The sequence below is a fragment of the Trichosurus vulpecula genome, chromosome 8 (genome assembly GCF_011100635.1).
Source record: "Trichosurus vulpecula isolate mTriVul1 chromosome 8, mTriVul1.pri, whole genome shotgun sequence".
Taxonomy (NCBI): Eukaryota; Metazoa; Chordata; class Mammalia; order Diprotodontia; family Phalangeridae; genus Trichosurus; species Trichosurus vulpecula.
In genome coordinates, this window is record NC_050580.1 from 195,174,277 (window position 1) to 195,192,186 (window position 17,910).

At 40.4% G+C, this 17,910-nt stretch overlaps 1 protein-coding gene across 1 annotated transcript in view; it reads right to left on the reverse strand.

Annotated features, from left to right (window-relative positions):
- Positions 1-17,910, reverse strand: part of INO80 (INO80 complex ATPase subunit) — an 84,202-nt gene that overhangs the window by 25,232 nt on the left and 41,060 nt on the right. Inside the window, exons 24-26 of the mRNA XM_036734420.1 lie at positions 15,208-15,348; positions 9,150-9,375; positions 4,221-4,348 (exon numbers count right to left, since the gene is read on the reverse strand). Coding sequence (XP_036590315.1) covers positions 4,221-4,348; positions 9,150-9,375; positions 15,208-15,348 — 495 coding nt within the window. The remainder of the gene's footprint in view (positions 1-4,220; positions 4,349-9,149; positions 9,376-15,207; positions 15,349-17,910) is intronic.

A 17,910-nucleotide genomic window follows, 5' to 3' on the forward strand; every position in this document is an offset into this window, starting at 1 on the left:
TACTCCTGGCACTGAGTAACAACCTGCTAAACGATGGCAGGAAAAAATAAAGTCACCAGAGTAGGAACATTCCTAATTCCAATTATGATATTGTAGGTGCTCAAAAAATGTGAACTCAGGAATAACAAAGGTAATTGTTACATTTGCTAACATTTGGTAATCAGTCAAATTCTACCTATTAATTTCCTACACTCTTAGGACACACCAAGAATTAGAGAGCCTGCAAATAGAAAGACTTTACTCTGCTGCCACCACTAGGGTTCAGAAACATTATTTAATCACCAGTGGAAGAGAAGTTTATCCTCGTACTGGTATATAAGTATAGTCTAAAGTAAATTCTGGCATTTAAAGGCCTAAGCGGTCCAGTTATTCCAGAAGGATGTGCAGGGCATTCACTAGATGTCCAGGAGGTAGGACAAAAATGTGCACTTCGTAGAGCTGCCTGAAAGAACAACAAAAAAAGTACAGATACTAAAAGTGGTGTAGGACAGTTCCCTTAATAAAAGGATTTTTCTGTGAACTCTGTATTCTGTCAAAGGGCCTCAATGAGGACTGAGAGGGCCACATGTGGCCTCAAGGCTGCAGGTCCCCCACCCCTGTGCAGGTTGTCTTCAAGTTCTTCTGAAATAGACAGTGAGGCTAAAGCTAAGCCCACATATCAAGATGAAAAGGAAGGGACTGATGGATGAATAAAAGCTACATATGTTATACAGAATAATTAACTGCTCTGTCTTTTGATATTGAAGATACAGAATATCAAAAGTGAAAGTAAATTCTGAGAATAGTGACTTTAAGAACAAAGAATGGCAAGGCACAGGTACTGATTTTGAAGTTTATCTGAAGATAAATGAACTCTAGGGACAACATACCTCTAGTCTTGACACTGCACAATCCTCGACTTACAGCTGAAAGAGATGTGTACAATATGAAGCCTCTACTGTAGATGTCACTTCATTTTCAAGATAAATGTGGGGACTCAATACGACTGCATACTTTATCAAGTACCACAAACTAAGAAATCACTTTATAGAAGGAGCTATTACATTTCGGCAAACTGTTATTTACTGAACACTAAGCATGTACAAGGTACTGGGTACTGTTATACTCCATTTCCCTTGCTAACTGTCCTACTAACCAACCAACATGGAAGGACTCTCTTATACTAACAGAAGAACGCTAATGAGAAATAGGGCTAAATTGACTAAACTATTTTTTAATATATCAACAAATGTTTAGGGAATTGCATATTGAAGGAGTATGGAGTTCTGTGGAAATCAGATCATAGTCTCATAAGGAACAGTTACTAGATTTTTCAGTAAAACGTACAAATGACCACATCAATAAACATTTATTAAATGCTACGTGCCAGGTGCTATGCTGGGTACTGGGGATAAGAATACAAAGAATCAAAAAATTACTACTCTCAAGGGGTTTTACATGATGAGGGAGACAAATACATATATAAGTATAAACAAGATGAAGAGAATAAATATAAACAAATACAAAGTAATTAAAGATATACTGAAAGAGAATGAGAAGGCATATCAGGAAAGCCTTCTGTGGAAGGGAAGGCTTGAATCGGGGTGAAGAGGTAGTGCATTCCAGGCACGGGGAGACATGACAGGGATTGTCTACAGAGGCTGGAAAGATAGGTTGGGGCCAGGTGGTGAAGCATTTTAAAAAGTAATTTATAAAGTTAGGGAGTGACATGGTCAAATCTATGTTTAAGGAAAATTATTTTTGCAGCAGTACATAGGATGGATTGGAGTAGGCAGTGATGAGGCAGGAAGTCTGACGAGGCCATTGTAATAATCTAGGCACCACTACTAGGGTGGTTGCTGTGTGAGCACAAAGAATCTATGGTAGTAGAAATGGCAAAATTTGGCTAATTATTAGATATATGGGATAAGGGAGATTGAAGAGTCAAGGATAATGCTGAGGTTATGAAGCTAGGAAATTGGAACAAGAGTAATATCTTCTGCAGATACTGGGCAGTTTGAAAAGGGGCTGGTTTGTAGGGAGAGATTAAGGTCTGTTTGGGGCATGTTGAGTTTGAGATGTCTCTGGAACATTTAGTTTCAGACATTCCATAGACAAATGGTGATGTGGAACTAAAACTCATGGGAAAGATGGGTGGGATATATGGATATTAATGCTCTTGACTATCAAAGTTGCAATATTTTCTCGCTTCAGCATTGGGGATGAATGTCAAAGACAGTTATACTACACCATCAGTTGTGAAATTCAGGCCATGTAGTTTGTCTTCCCGATTTAGGATTATCCAAAGATACCAAAGAAAAGTACTGGTAATCACCCAGAAGATTCTCAAGTTGCCTTAATTTTCTGTCTTTGAAGCTAGTTTATAAATAAAAGAGATTACAGGTAGCTGGAGCCTGGGTGCAAGTGTGGAGCTCAGTATCTTGTCCATTCAGGAGCCTTCATTCTCCCCACATCCAAGGGCTCCAAAGTAGAATATTTCTATGGCTACACAGAGCTTCTTCTGCATGCAGTACACTATATATAATGGGGAACCAGTTCTATACTAATTACTTACGTTCATTTCCATGCCTAGGATTACTTCTACAATCAGAAGAGTATGAGCTGGGCTTGTGTCCTATTCCTACAATTAATACTTAAACCAATTTTAAAACCTTTATGACTTACTTTTTGGATTGTACCTGGTCTTGATTCCACTTTGGAAAGAGTCTACTATCATTTCCCTAAATTCCCTGAAATGGATCACCACCACTCCTGATAGCTGCAGATTGCTGTAATATTACATTTCCAACCCTCTACATGATAGACTAAGTGACAAGAATGGTTTGTTCAAAAGGAAGCTCACTATTGTAGAGCAACTTCTACTGTTCTAGACAAAAGAATCACCTTTGTGGAACTATACTAGAGACTTTGGTAGCCATTCTTTTGATCTTGAATAAACCTTTAATAAAACCAGTACTTAAAAATATTTAGCTTAAATCAATTCTGGAGGACTATGGCATGAAAAGTGATTTAAAAATATCCTTCTATCGCTTAAAAATGTGCAACTCATAGCATAGGCCAGAACCCTGGTCTTATTTAAGAGACACTGTGTGCTAGTTTATATGGTATCTAAGACACGGTCACTAAATTGACAGTAAGTGTAATTTGTTATGTACCTTGGTAATTTAATTTGTTAGCTAATTTAAAAGGAACTTGTTATTGAATTTATTGATCTTAAAAAATTCTTAAAAAGTTGATTGCCCTTTGTTTACTTACACTAGTTATTTTCTCTTAATATCCCACTCCCCATAATGAATCTTTTTTTGGAAGAAAAACACTTAAGCAAATCAAATCAGTGGTGACCATTTTTTGACAGTCAATATCATACTTGCATCTTGAGTCCCTATTTCTCTACTGAGAGGGGAAGGGAGGTTTCCTTTTCAGTTCTCCAGGACCAAGATTGTTCATTATAACTAATCAGATTTCAACTTTTGCTGCTTAATAATCTAAGTAAACTCAGTGTTAAATTCAGTAAAATCAAAGAGCAAAGAAGTCTTTCTTACTGTTACTCTTTGATTTTCATTCATTAAAGATCGAACCCTTTGATCCAAAAGTCAAAAAAATAAAAGTGTTGATGAGGACATTTATATTTCTGATCCCCATTGCTCTAGCCTCTATGTCAGTGATTTTCCAACAGCCATGCTGTCTACATCTGAATGGCTTATCTTGATTTGTCTTCATTTTTAGTTTCCTCTGCTGCCTGCTTTTTGTTCTGCATTGTCCCTAAGAATACATTTCTGTCACTAGAAGATAATAACGAGAGTTTTAACAGAACAAGAGTTGTAAGAAGCAGATGTGTCACGTTGGTGGTGGACCACAGTTCCACCCTAGCAATCCAGGCTGAGCAGGTTTCTCTAATTTTAAATTAAGGAGCCAGCCAAAACTTAAGTTTTCCCATAAAGAAGTTCAAAGGACTTCTGAGGAACAGTCTCGGGTGCTGATTCTATTTGGAAGTCAGACAAGGGGCAGAGGATTGATGTGTTTTTCTGCACAAACGTAATGGATAAAATAAAGTTCCCTTGTACAATCTTACATTAACTAAGAACTTCTATTTTTTCTTTATGCTCCTAAAGATCAGAGAGGAGTTTTGGGGGCTTCATAACATTGCCAAAATAGGCCATACACACCTGATCCAAACAAGCAAAATGACAAATTGGCCTGTCCCCAATGTCCTCTCCTACCTCCAATAGGTCTATCATCCTGGTCATCTGGGAGTAGATAAGGACCCTGTGTCCTTGAGACTTGAGCCGAGTCAGGAGAACATCAAGGGCATACAGCTTCCCACTGTCAGTGATGAGGCTTTCCTTGCCTGGGAAGAAGAAAAAGGGGATGGGGGGGGGGGGGGAGACACTCTTTAAGAGAAGTAGAGAAATCCATGGTTGCAAACCTAGTTGCAGATAAGTTCACTATAATAAGGAGGGTTATTGCAAAGAAGTAATGAATAGGAGTGTGCTCTGAAGGAAAAAATGCCAAGCACCGTTGCCCATGCCACCAATACAGTTCCTAAAAGGAAAAGACGACATGTAGGTTCTTATCCTGCTGGATACCTGCAGTGCCCAATGCCCTGATCTTTGAAAGCTTCCTTGACTTTTCTCAGGTTCACTCAGAGGATGCTAGTAAGGCTGGCTGATTCCAAGCCCAAAATCATCTGTACACCATGACTGCCGTGTTGTTTAATTTGCCTAAAAACCTGTCTCCCTTTTGTCACAAATAACATTATCCTTTTGACTCCAGACATCTACTTCTGTTAAACAAAGTCTTATGGTTAAATAGTTTATATTCTGGCATCATGTAAATACATGGAAATAAATACTTCCCTCACTCATTCTCAGACACCCTAATATACCAACAGATAGAAATTTTCTTCCCTTAACTCAAAGATTCCAAAAGGGCAGCTTTCTTACCTAACAAAGATAATTACTCTTAAGATGTAATTTGACAAGCATACTGGGGCTGTCACCCTGATTCCCATGGGACCTCTAATGGCTACCAGCTGTCAGAGACTTATTTGGTTGGGTTAGAAGGACTATCTCTGAGATAACATGAAATGAAATTGCGTCCACCCACTAACATGGAGCTTCTTTCTCTCCTCCAAATTCTTTTGAAGAAGTATTTTCATCTAGAGAATTTTAAAGAACAACCAAATCTCAATTTCTCATCTCCTATTCTTTAGCATCACTCAACAGCCATCATACTTCAGGAAGGAGGGTTTCCTGTTTGTAGACTGGGTCCATAAACATGCCATGAACAATGTGCTGCCAATGGGGGGGTGGGCGGGAAGAGACTAGAAGGGGAGTATAGAGAGGAAGGATAGATTATACAGATAATTACAACCTGAAAGAAAAAGGAATGTTCAGAAAAACACAGTAGCCACTCTCAACATCTGGGCTTGAGTCCATAGCTTTCACTCATGTTGTAAAATTCAGTACTGAAGTGGGGGTGATTACTGAGAACAACCCAACAATTCTCAGTATTAATTTCTTCATTTTCACCACTATTTGCCAAGTGTACAATTGTTGTATAAACTGAACGGATGTGCTGACAGTACTGTCACAAATCATAGCTACTCGAAGTCCTGCATGTTGACTCCTCTGCACCATAAGCCTGCCTTTTTTCACCTTCAGAATGTTGCCAGGGGCCATCTTTCCCTCCACCAGCCCCTCCTGCTTCCACTGATGTAAACATCTTTAAAGTTCTTTTCTTGGTTTTGCTTTGATTACTAAAATGTTGCAGGGCAAAGCTCAGTGCCAGCCTCTTGCCTGGCAGCCCCCAAGACAAGCCTGTATGTATACTCTCTCTACCTGGTTCAGGCAACAGACTATTTCCTAACAACTTTGAGCTTCTTGTGGTTTCACTGGTCTATCCAACTCTATTGGACTGCCCTGGTTCCCTTCTCTGACCAGTGTCTAATAGCTCTAGCTAAAGAGCTTGAAGATGTTAGATTCTGTGCACACACATGCACACACCCACACCCACACCTAAACACAGCACAAGAATTTTCTTATCCTTGAATTAGAAGTCTAGAGGGCATTTCCCACAGAGATCTTCAACTAGTGTCTTCTTTCTGTTCAGACACAGCCAAAGGAGGAGATATTTTAAATCTATACGTTGCTGGGTCCACACTTAGTAAAAAAGCCAAAAGTCATCACTAAATCAAGATTCAAGACCTTTCTCTAGCCATTCCTTCCCCTTAAGATTATTTACACACACACACACACACACACACACACACACGAACTAATACCCAGGATTGCAAAGACAGGCGAGGGTATGACTGAAACCTTTAAAGGTGTAACCAGGGGCAGTAGACAATGTCCATATTAAAGTAATGATGACTTGCATTGTATGAGAGGATGTGGGTTGAAATGGATTTTTACTCTTTGGTCTGATATATGTCTAAGAGATATTCCTACAAGTAATCTCTAAGATAGACAAGACTCGAGCCCTAAAAAACATATAACTTACAAAATAAAACTGAATTCACAGGTCAGTAAGTATGCTAGCCAGAAATCAAAAGCTATTACCTGACCTGAAAAAAAAATGCTGACAGTGCAACTGAACAAGTTCCAAGGTAGAAAATGGTGGCACTTATTTGTGGTCTGTAGGACCTGGTACCCATTACTTAAAATTTTCCAAGCACTAAGCAACTTTTCATGTTTGAAGAGCCCCATCTGGTGCTGAGGAGGCATGCAATAAACTTGCAGAAGCACAGTGTCAGTCCAACATGACAGGCTGATTCTATAGATGAAACCAGGGCACAAATGCCTCTCAAAAATCTTTTATCCTATCTTAGCTAATAACTCTATGTTGTCTCCACTAACTACAAGTTTTACTGTCCATTCATTAAGGTCTTGGCTCAGTAAGAGAACAGGATGAGGGCCAGCCCAAGGTATTAAAACGGCCACATTTTAAACAGCACTCCATCTTCTTTTGAGGGAATGGTAGATTTTGCTGCTGGTGGAAAATGGAGATTCACTCAGGTTGTGAGCCTAAGGAGACTCTGGCTAGCCTCCCAGTGAATCTAATGAAATTCTGACCCTTCCCAAGGAAATAGAAAATGCAAAAGTAAAGAGGAAAGAAAGATAAAGCTAAGGTCCCAACGACCCCCCTGGTAGTCTGCAAAGCACAATAGGATCAGTGAGGAGCTGGTTGGCTCTCACAGTAAACAGCCAGTGAAGCCGGCACTTTTTATCGATGCTAAAAGAACTCAGACGCTTCCTGCCATTTAAACAAGGCTCATTTTTCTTTCAAAGAACAGGAAAAGCCACAAGAGATTCCCACAGCGCCAGCAATGGAACTGTTACCCCTATAATGGGAACGTGGGAGTCAAAGAGGGAGTACAGGGAAAAGGGAAGGGAGAAACTGCTTTCTTTCAGCACTCATCTATAACTCTCAGCCTCTTCAGCTTTTCATCCTTACTGGACTCTGTCATTCAAACTTGTAGTTTGATTACCTTTACGCTCAGGCTTTTCCTTTTCACTTCCACCTGCACTCCATAAATCAAAGCATTCATGTGTCTTAAGTCAGCCTTTAAAGGCTGCCTAATTCCCATGTGAACTGTTCGCTAAGCTGCCTCTCATTCCAAAGAACCCCCAAAGCCTAAAAAAGGCGGACATACAAAGGTTACACAGAGCCCTGGGATCACTGAGAGAACTGAGGGGAAATGGGAAGAAAAGGCTTTGGGCACTCAAGAAAATAATATCACTTTACATCTATGTTAACACTTTCTAAATGAATTTTATTCATTCAGAACATACTATGTGTGATGTCCTCCCTGAAATCTCAAAAACTAAGCCAAATGAACTGTGGTAAATCCTGAACCAATCTGGGTAGGAACCAAATGCCTTCTAAGCCCCAGTCTAGGTGAATTCAGATTGGCCCTTCACTAGAAGGCCTGCTACCTACCGGGGGATTCAATTTTTGGCTATAGCAGTTCATGAAGACATCCAACAACACAAAGAGGAGTTGTAATCTATATCAGTGCAAGTATTTATATCGATGAAATTAGAGATTTCTGAAGCATGGGCAACATACTGCATTAGGTTCCAAAACAGATACAAAGACAAATTTTAAACCTTTGACAACTTATACAAATACTCATTTTATGTTCCCAAGAACAGAGGGATGGCAGGCTATATCAGCCTCAGTTTACAGATGGGAATACTGAAGTTCAGGGAGAGCAGATGATTTGCCCAATGCCACCAAGCAATGAAGTGGAGGAGTGCAAGTCTACTGAGCTGAAGTCCTCTCCATAGAACACCTTTCTTAAACAGTCTCTTAAGATGTCTAATAAAACTAAGAAACAAGTCTCTTTTCAAATGCTAAATGAAGCTCTAGTTTAACTTTACTAATTCATACTGCCATTTAGAGGCTGGACAGGCCAACTCTGCCGTGTTTCTAAGTCTCCTCTTAGCAGGTGGAGGAGGTACCTAGTCTACCCCCATCTGTATGCAGTGTCCTTACAAGTAGCCTGACTGAACTCCACTGAAGCAGCCTATAAACCTAGTTTCCTGTAAACCCTTGACCTTGACCCCAGGGGGTCTGGGAATCTGCTAGCATTCTGGCACAGAACACCCTGTTTTTCCTCTTTGTTATCATTCAGATCTCTAGGGCTTCGTGCAGGACACTGTTTATGCTGCTCTGGCCAGGGAATCTGCTGAATGACGACATTCTCATTCACGCAACCTAACTACACATAGCACTGGCACTGGAATTCCTATATGTGCTTTATTAATACTCCTGTGTAAAGTGTGAGATAGCTTTCTGCACACTCCATTCATTGTGGACTCCTCAATAAAAATTTAAGCAAAGATTGACATTACATTTTTTCTCATAAGAACCTGTACTTGGGCCTCTAAGTTTTCATTAGGTATAGATATTAGATAAATATTCATAAAGACGTATTTACTGTGAGCCACACATATTCCTTCGGACAAAGGTGGTGCAAGGCTAATTTCCATGTTCTAAGGAATTCTGCCTTATTTCTGCAAGAGATACCGACAAAATGGTAACTATCTATTCCCATTGGGGGAAAAGGAAGGAATAAAAGAGTAAACAGAAATCCCTTCTCAAAGTTGGGGACATGTTCCAGAAAAGAATCCAAGGCCCACCTGGAATCCTGATGAAAGACCAGCCATTCTGAGGCCTGATGCTCCACAACCCTCCTGGTGGCTGTGGGAAAAACTGAGAGGGTCGATTCAGCCAATCCACAGCCAGCTCAGGAGCTCCATTTAGTAAGCACTGCTTTGCAGCCAGACTCCCTCCTTCTTTCAGGACTCGGCGCTCATACTCTGCACTTCGGTCATTGCAGTAGGAATCCAATGGCACTGCTGTAACCTATAGAAAAGGGCACACACACACACACACACACAAGATGGTTCATTCATTCCTTCCACAATTTGTTCTTACTGAAATTTACAAGTAAAACCACTATGGACAAGTCCTGTGGCTGGTGGTTTTCATCCCGCAGAGTTAGAACTGAAGTAACCAATCCTGCCCTCTGACAACCTCAATTTTCCCTTGATAATTATTTCTTTTGAGCTTCCTTAGGTGAGAGGTCTGTCCCCTCATAGTGCTGGCCTGCTCACATCCTAAAAAAATTAAACAAATTCTAGTTCTGTGTACTCTGCCAATTTCCTTTAGCGATCCTGCCTTTGACAATGCTCTCTTAGGTCAATGGCTGGACTTGCTGTTTCTCCAGTTTATTTTTAATATTTTACAGCTGAATTATCCAGTTGTGCTGACACTTTTCACCTCCCTTACCAGGCTGTTTACTGAAACAACAAAGAGGAAGAGACAAAAGATAAGAAAGCCAGTCTTTTTTTCAGGACCTCAAGCTGGGAGGCAGCCCCCTCCTTTAGTAGACGAGTCAGTTCATTTCCTGGCTAAAGCAGAAGTATGATTTGGGTATGTTCAACTCCCTATCTTTCCACTAGACATACACCAATAGATTGGAAATTTCTCACCCAACTAGGCAAAGTGATTCTGTCAGATCAGGAACATAAGCTTTAACCTTCCTTGGCAAACTTGGACCATTCCCATCATAATTTTCAATGCTTTGCAAGTGACTGAGTGGAAGGCACAACTGAGCCAAACAACTATGTATCTGATTGGCTGAAGTGTCTGATAAGCAGCCAGTTTTAGGAGACAAGACTGACTTTTATAAAAATCCAGAGCCCATGAGCATTACTGCCCAGGCTGATAGACGGTTGAGGGGCCATTCTGTGCAGTAGATAACTGATTCAAACAATGTTTCCCAGTAATTCTCAAACAGATTTTACACTTATGTCCTCTTCCATAGGAGGGATGAGAATAAGGGACCATGGGCAATAGTAAATTTCTAAAGTCCAATAAAGTGGATTAATAATTTCTACCTATTAATAAAATAAAAAGTCTGAGTCGGGTAGAGGAACTTTCTACTATTCTATGAGCTTCCATACCTTTCAGTAGGATTGAATGGACTTTCAAATAAATTTTATCCCATTTTCAAACAAAAATCAGTTTTCCCTACCTCCACTCTCCTTTCTACCAGCACTCCCTCCACCCCATCATTGAAAATGTAAGAAAAGAAAAACACAACAAAAGCTTGTTACAAACATGTATACTCATGCAAAATAAATTCCTGGATTGGTCAGGTGAAAAAAAAAAAAGGTCTCAATCTGAATTCTGAGTCCATCAGTTCTCCATCAAGAGGTAGTGGCAAGTTTCATTATGAATAGGAACTGTGGTAGTGAGGCTGGTCATTGTGTTGATAAGAGTCTCTTAAGAGAAACTGTCTTTACAATAAATGTTCTTCTTGTTCAAATTGCTCTTTCAGGATCAATTCATATATGCCTTCACAGGTTACTCTGAAACTGTGCCCTTCATTATTTCCTATAGTAAAACAGTATTGATATCATACTGATACACGGTAACTTGTCCAGCAATTCCGAAATTAATGGGGACCTCCTCAGTTTCCAATTCTTTGCCACCACAAAAAAAACAGATGCTGTATGTACTTTTGTACATATGGGTTGAAGGGGTTTTCAAAGACCATTTCTTCTAGGCTTCTACCTACTAAATCTTAGGGTTCAGGAACATTAGATAAGAAGCTTATATAGGCTACGGGATTATTTGGCATCATTGTGGATTTGAACATTCAGTGATGCCCTGGGGGTAATTACAGAATAAATTACAGAATAAACTACAGAATAAAGTTCTAATCTAGAGATAGATCACAACAGGATCTGCTGGATAGCAGTGCCACCTACAGCCAAGCACCAAAACTACAAGTATACCCCTTTTCAGGAAGATCTACAGAAATGGTCCCCCCTACAAACCCTTTCAGTAGCATATAGTAACTCATCACTTTTACTCTTTTAACTTGAAGAGGAATTTCCTTGACTTCCAAATCATTAAATTTTTTTCACTAAAATTTAGTAAAGGTAAATAAAGACTGAAATTAGGCCTCGGAGTTTAAATGCAATACTGGCAGTTTGCCGGCAGCGACCCCTACCTGTGACTTGAACCTTACTATACCTTACCTTGAGTGTGGCTGCTGCTATGGAGACTAAAGGAGTAACAGTCTGGAGCTCAGACCTGTAGGTAATTCTTCACCCTCTGACAAATTAAATACTCTAAGGAGAGGCAGCAGGAGAAACAGGTCAAGAACTGGTGCTGGAGTAAGGAGACACACCACTGGGGCAAATCCTGTTTCCAACTGTTACCCCAAGAAACCTCACAAGGTTGTTGTGAAGATCAGATAAGCTAATGTTTATACAATACTTTGGGATCTCAAAGCACTATTTAAATTTTAGCTACTATTAATAACCATAATCACCATTGCTATTTTTAGTAATAGCAGAAATCCAAAAATGAAGAAAAATCAAAGGCTGGGACGTCAGCGTATTTTGCAGGGAGTCTGGACAACATGAGGAGGAATTCAAAGTTTTCCTAGGCCTGACATAACCCTCTTTTCCAGGTACTCTCATGGTAACAAGCTTTCAGAAATTTATTGCCAACTCTCAATCAACAGTAATCTTCAAATCTGCACTTTACTACTCTGACTACATGGAGATACTCAGGACAAAAACTTTCTGAAACACACTGTATTTGATTTATCTGGCTAGGAATTAGGATACCTGAGAGATCATTGGATGCCACGTCAACTCAGGAGGTATAATCAACATCTCAGCTCACACAAGCAAGTTGTTTTTAATTTCCTTAAAGGCTTGAAGTGAGTGCTTAAGTAATGCAATTATGGGGGCCAAAAAGAAAAAGAAGCTGCTCATGTCTATTTCTACCAGGACTAATCCTTTATTTTACAAGCCACTAGTAACCTTGATAGACATCACCTGTCTCGTTAATGCCAAACTGCCTTCTAGACTGCTCAGAAGCTGGGGGAACTGAAGCATGAAGTATCAAGCTACCAGCTCCCTAAATGGATATACACACCCCTCTTAGCCATATATGATCTAGCCTTGTCTCTTGCTTCATTAAGCTCCCAAATTACAGCACCTATCATAGGACATTCCCTCAAGCATTTAGTGCATCTAGTCTAAAAGATGGGCATCTTCCTGTACTATCTCTCTAAGAAGCGTGAAAGATCCAAGCTTGGTAAAGTGATGCCTCAGTTCTTTGTTAACCCTGTAGGATTGACTGCCAACTTATTTCCTCAACGAAACGGTCTTAAGAAAGCTTTTTCTACTGTCATATTTAGAAGAACTGTTCTTAATTCCCAAGCTTCAATGCAAAGGCTAGAAGGCCTAATTTGTTCAATTCCACATAAGAGTTGAGACAATAGCAAAAACAAAAAATAAATATTTTCCTTCCCACCATGAATAGGTTGGCAAATTTATTCAGGATGAAGAAGGCCCACACTCCTTTCCTTCTCAGAAACCCATACTTATAGCTAGAGGCCAAGAAGAGCTCTTCAAGAAGATGTCTGGCCCCAAATGTGCACAGGGTTATTTACAACTCTTCTACCCCTAGATACCACAGTATAATTACCCATGTTTACAGATTTAACCGTCCATGCTGCATGAGACAACATTATAAACAGAGATTAGATTGCAAGGGGAGGGAGGGCGGAAGGCTCAGCTAAATCTAAGAACTTTCTTCTGCTCCCGGCCCACCACTGTACATTTATGACTATTATTACTTTACCATGAATGCTGGGGGTTTATTGCCCTTTAAGCAAACAGCAGACACCAGGCATGGTAGTTTAGGCTAATTGGAAGCAGATGTTCTTATTCCTGGTTCCTCTAAAGCCAAGACACTAGTATACTTGGGGTGTGTATGTGTTTGTGTATTAAAAGGAGGGGGGAAGAGGGTGCTCCTTGAGAGCAGGTAGGGGAAGAGGGTGATATTTGAGAGCAGGTGGCTTCAAGAGACTTCTGGAGGTCTTGAGGTAACAAGTGAGGATTTCTCATGTCTATAAACACAACTATAGTCCAGGCCCTTCACTTTTAATTGGAACTACAAAACAAAGGGAAGTAAATTTGCCTTGAAAACTCTCCTAAATCTGAACTTCCTCCTTACCGTGTCTGCATGCTTATACCTGCTAGACACAAGAGTGGGAGCTTACTGAACCAGGTAATCAAGAAGCCAGAGTTGCCTTATTTAAAAGCCTCAGTCTCATAAGTTTCCCAGTGCCTTTTCTTTGGCTTGTGAACTCAAGCTTCTGAACTCCAGAATGCTTTGTCAAAAGGATCAAATATCAAATAATCAAAAAATTACACATCCATAATCTAAATTTCTGGTTAAACAATTTCAACCAAAAATCAAGCTATACTTGCTGACAAAAGAACAATTTTCATAGAGCATGGTATAAGTAAAGATCGAAGGGACTACACATCATTCTTCCCTTTTCAACATGAAGGGAAATGGACGTTAACTTTCAGGACTCACTGAAGGTAGGACACAAGTTGAAACAAATCCTAAAACGTCATTGGAATCAAGTCAGGCTCTTCTATTACTATATTCCAAAGAGCGAGAATGCAAAAGGGAGAGATCAGAATGAGAGAAAACAATGTATTTCGTCAGAAAGATGTACTAATAATAAAGAAAAGCAAAGACCCCTGACAGGTAAAACCTTTGTTCTTTGCTAGAGACTTAAAAGTCAGGTCTCATTTCCATTTTCTACATCCTTCTTCACAGGAAGTAAAATATTCTCTTTGCTAACTCAGCCAGGTCCACGTATATATCTTACCTATTTGAGAGGGTGGTAAAAAGACTTCCTAACCAATGTGGATTTTATATGTAGTTATTTTTCTAATGTTTTATTGAGGAATAAAGTAGCATAATGTTTGGATTAATAGTGAAACTTTGGTTGGTGAATTCGAATACAAAAAGAGGGTCTTTGTTTAACTTTTGAACAAGAGGACACCAGAGGGGTGGATGTGGGGGAAGGGCAATAGGAAAATAAATGGCTTCAGCATGTGGAGGACAGCTTCAGGAGATACTGTCAGAAGTCACTGAAACGCCCACTTTTGATAAACAGGGTATTAAGACAGGATCAGAACAGCTGGCCAAAGTGGAAACCACAATAGAACCTAACCACTATCAACCTAGGCTAGATCTGGAGAGCAAGGAAATAAGGGCAGTGGTGTGACAGTCTTTGCTCAAACTGAGCACACTTGTCAGACTGCCGCCTAGCTCTGAAGAGCTAGGACACGCCAGGCTGAAAAGTTTCTTGATGCTGGAGTGTTGTATTTCCTTTTGTTGTTTGGAGACGGAGTAGAGGCGATAAGGCCAGATCAAATCTCCCCCACTTAGCCAGCTCCCTCCCTCTAAAAACCCTCAAAAACCTCAATGCAGGTGACAAACGGCTCCCTCTCCTCTTCAAATATCCCCCTGCCCCTGGCCCTGCTGTTGGGTGATAATCCACCTGACAGATGGCTGGTTCCCATTGTAGTTGAGAGCCCTAGGGTGAAGGAAAGGAGATGTAAAGCAAAGACTTGGTCAGAAGAAGGGAGGGCACCTCTATCTACCTCACGCTTTCACCACACTGACGTAACTAAAAGTGGAAAATCTCTATGTTTTGGAAGCTAGATGTAGAGCTAGAAACTTCTTTTTAAATATTAAAAATCTACAAGTTTCTCAAAACTATATAATTTAAAGTTATGTGGTAGAAGCAGATACCAATCTCTCAGTACCATTTATTTTGTCTCTTCCCTCTGTAGCACTTACTCTTGGGCTGGCCACACATAAAAAAGATGGCAGCTCAGTGACCTGGCAGCAGCGAATCAAGGAGGCAGCAGATCTTCGTTGATAGATGATTTGGTCTGAATAACCACTCACGGCTTTACAGTGGCTGCTGAACACTAGAGACTAAAAAATAAAAAGTGAAAAGTTAATGCCACTAAGGCTAGAACATCCCAAGCTGCTTCATTATAAAATCCCCTCCTTCACCTTTTAAATGCTAGCACCCAGTTTATTGTTCTTTTTGATGGAGACGTCTTTCATTCATGCTCATTTAGAAATATACAGATGTCAAAGTACAGCACAGAAACCCTTCTGTGACTTCTTTATTTACAAAAAACATGAGTAAAAAAAAAGAGGCTGTAGAAGCACACAAATTTTCATTGGCTTATTTCTCCCCAACCCTGTAGTCCCTAGTGAAAAACTAGGCAAAAAATCTATTCAACAGTTTCTCTTTTTTTGGTGTTTGAATATAGAATTAGGGATACTAGCAGGAAACACTTCTGTGTGGTGATGGCATGAACCACACAAAGTATGGTATTACAGGGAAAATCTGTCCTGACATTTTTGGACTTGCAGCTTTAATCCTTGATTGGTAGAGTTTACTCCTCCAATGAGAAACATGTATAGACTGTGGTCTCTTAGGAAATCAATTCCTAATGTGACATTCAGAATTATCTGATGCTAGGTTTCTATGACTCCTTTAGTCAAAGGGTGTGTCATGTGCCACAAGTCTTGTAGATACTCTGCTCACTCAGTAAACCTCCAGTTATCATTGGTTTTTAAGAATCTTTCTCAGTCCGTGGCACCACATGATAAGATTACTCTTTTATGCTAGAATTAGAAATAGACAACTATACATCCTACTGACAAGTTTGCTCAAAAACTCTGAGTGGACAAAGCACACTCATTATCGCTTCAGCTCAAAACCTAGTAACTGCGGTATGCTTCAGTCAGCAGTATATTAGGAAGAGAAAGAATCAGAGTTATACCGTGGGTGAGGCGATTCAGTTATAAATCTGTCATTTGCAGCTATTGGTAACCTATTATCCAATCCCATTCTCTTGAGGTCTCGTCACCTTGTTGTAGGGCGGGGGGGGTGGGGGGGGGGGGGAGAAAAAGAGAAAGACAGAGAGAGAGAGGGAGGGAGAGTGAGTGAGTGAGTGAGTGTGTGTGTGTGTGTGTGTGTGTGTGTGTGTGTGAAGAGGGGTGGTCATGAGGAAATTAGTACTAAATGGTATTAAAGTTGTAAACTGAAAACCTCTGCGCTAATGCATATTTCTCCCCCAAGTTCTCAACAGTGAGACTGGGGAGGAAATAATAATAATAAAAAACATACATCATCATGGAAAGACACTCATTCTTAAGAAAAGGCCCTAAGAACCAAATACCTATAAATGCTCATTAAATAGTGTCTGAAGTCTAAGTCTCAGTTTCCTGACTCATGTATCAACTCCAACTCTGTCATATGAGAACTGTCCCTCCTTGAACCCTGCCACACGGAATTCGAATTAAATATTCACTGCAGGGTTGGGGAAAGGTATAGCAGATACAGTGGAAAAAGAGCTTCCCATCAGCCCAGATTCACATCCACAGGAGGGGAACCCAGATAAGGTTACAGAATAAAGTCTAGGAACTGTGTGACCTGAGATCGCTTACCAAGGGCAGCAAGGGGAAATGTCAGGACTTGAGCATCTGTACTGCTGATAAAAAATTACACTCCTGTTACTCCAGATGAGGGTACAGAGGAAAAGAAGGGGGAGGAGGGGAGAGAGAGGGAACCATATACCTTTTTTCTCCTACAAGAGAATAAAACTAAAAGTGAGTATAAGGTGTTGCTAAAGGGGATAAGCACTTCACTAAAAAACTCCAACTCTGTTTCTCTGAGAACCTGATTATGTACAATGTGCGGGGGGGCGGGGAAGGAGGGGAGGCAGGATAGGCATTTGTTTCAATGAATGTATGAAAAAGTGCTTATTATGTGCTTAGTATGGCCCAAATACCAGACAAAGGTATACAGTCTCTATTCTAATTAGAGAGACAACATATAAAAGGAAGCTTAGCTATAGAGGAGACAGACTCAAATGCAGAGGATGTGATGCTGGGGTGGACAGTAGGGCCCAGAGGTCCTTGGACTACTTAAGTGCCAGCAGTAGGAAGAGGCGGAGTTAGTGCAAATAGCAAGGCCTGGGGGTCCTGCTTCTTATCAGGAAGATGGAGTTGCTGACTTCCATCTTGTTCAAACCCAGTAATCATTACTCAAGGAGCCCAAACAAGGTGGGAAACTAGGGTACCCCTGGAGGAAGTGGCTCTTCCTGCTACCCAGCTGTATGAATATGTAGGCTCCCCCCCCCCCCCCGTATTTTGTGGTTTTTCCTCTTCTCTCGACTCTTGGACTAGCTGCTCTCAAAGATTACTCTTAATTTTGTTGTTTAGTCATTTTTCAGTCATGCTCTTTGTGACCTCTCTTGGAGTTTTCTTGGCAAAGATACTGGAGTGGCTTGCCATTTCCTTCTCCAGCTCATTTTACAGATGAGGAAATTAAGGCAAACAGGGTTAAGTGATTTTGTCCATGGTCACACAGCTAAAGAGTGTCTGAGGCTGGATTTAAACTCAGGAGGAGTCTTCCTGATTCCAGGCACAGTACTCTATCCACTGTGCCACCTACCTGACCCATATTCTTAATTTTAC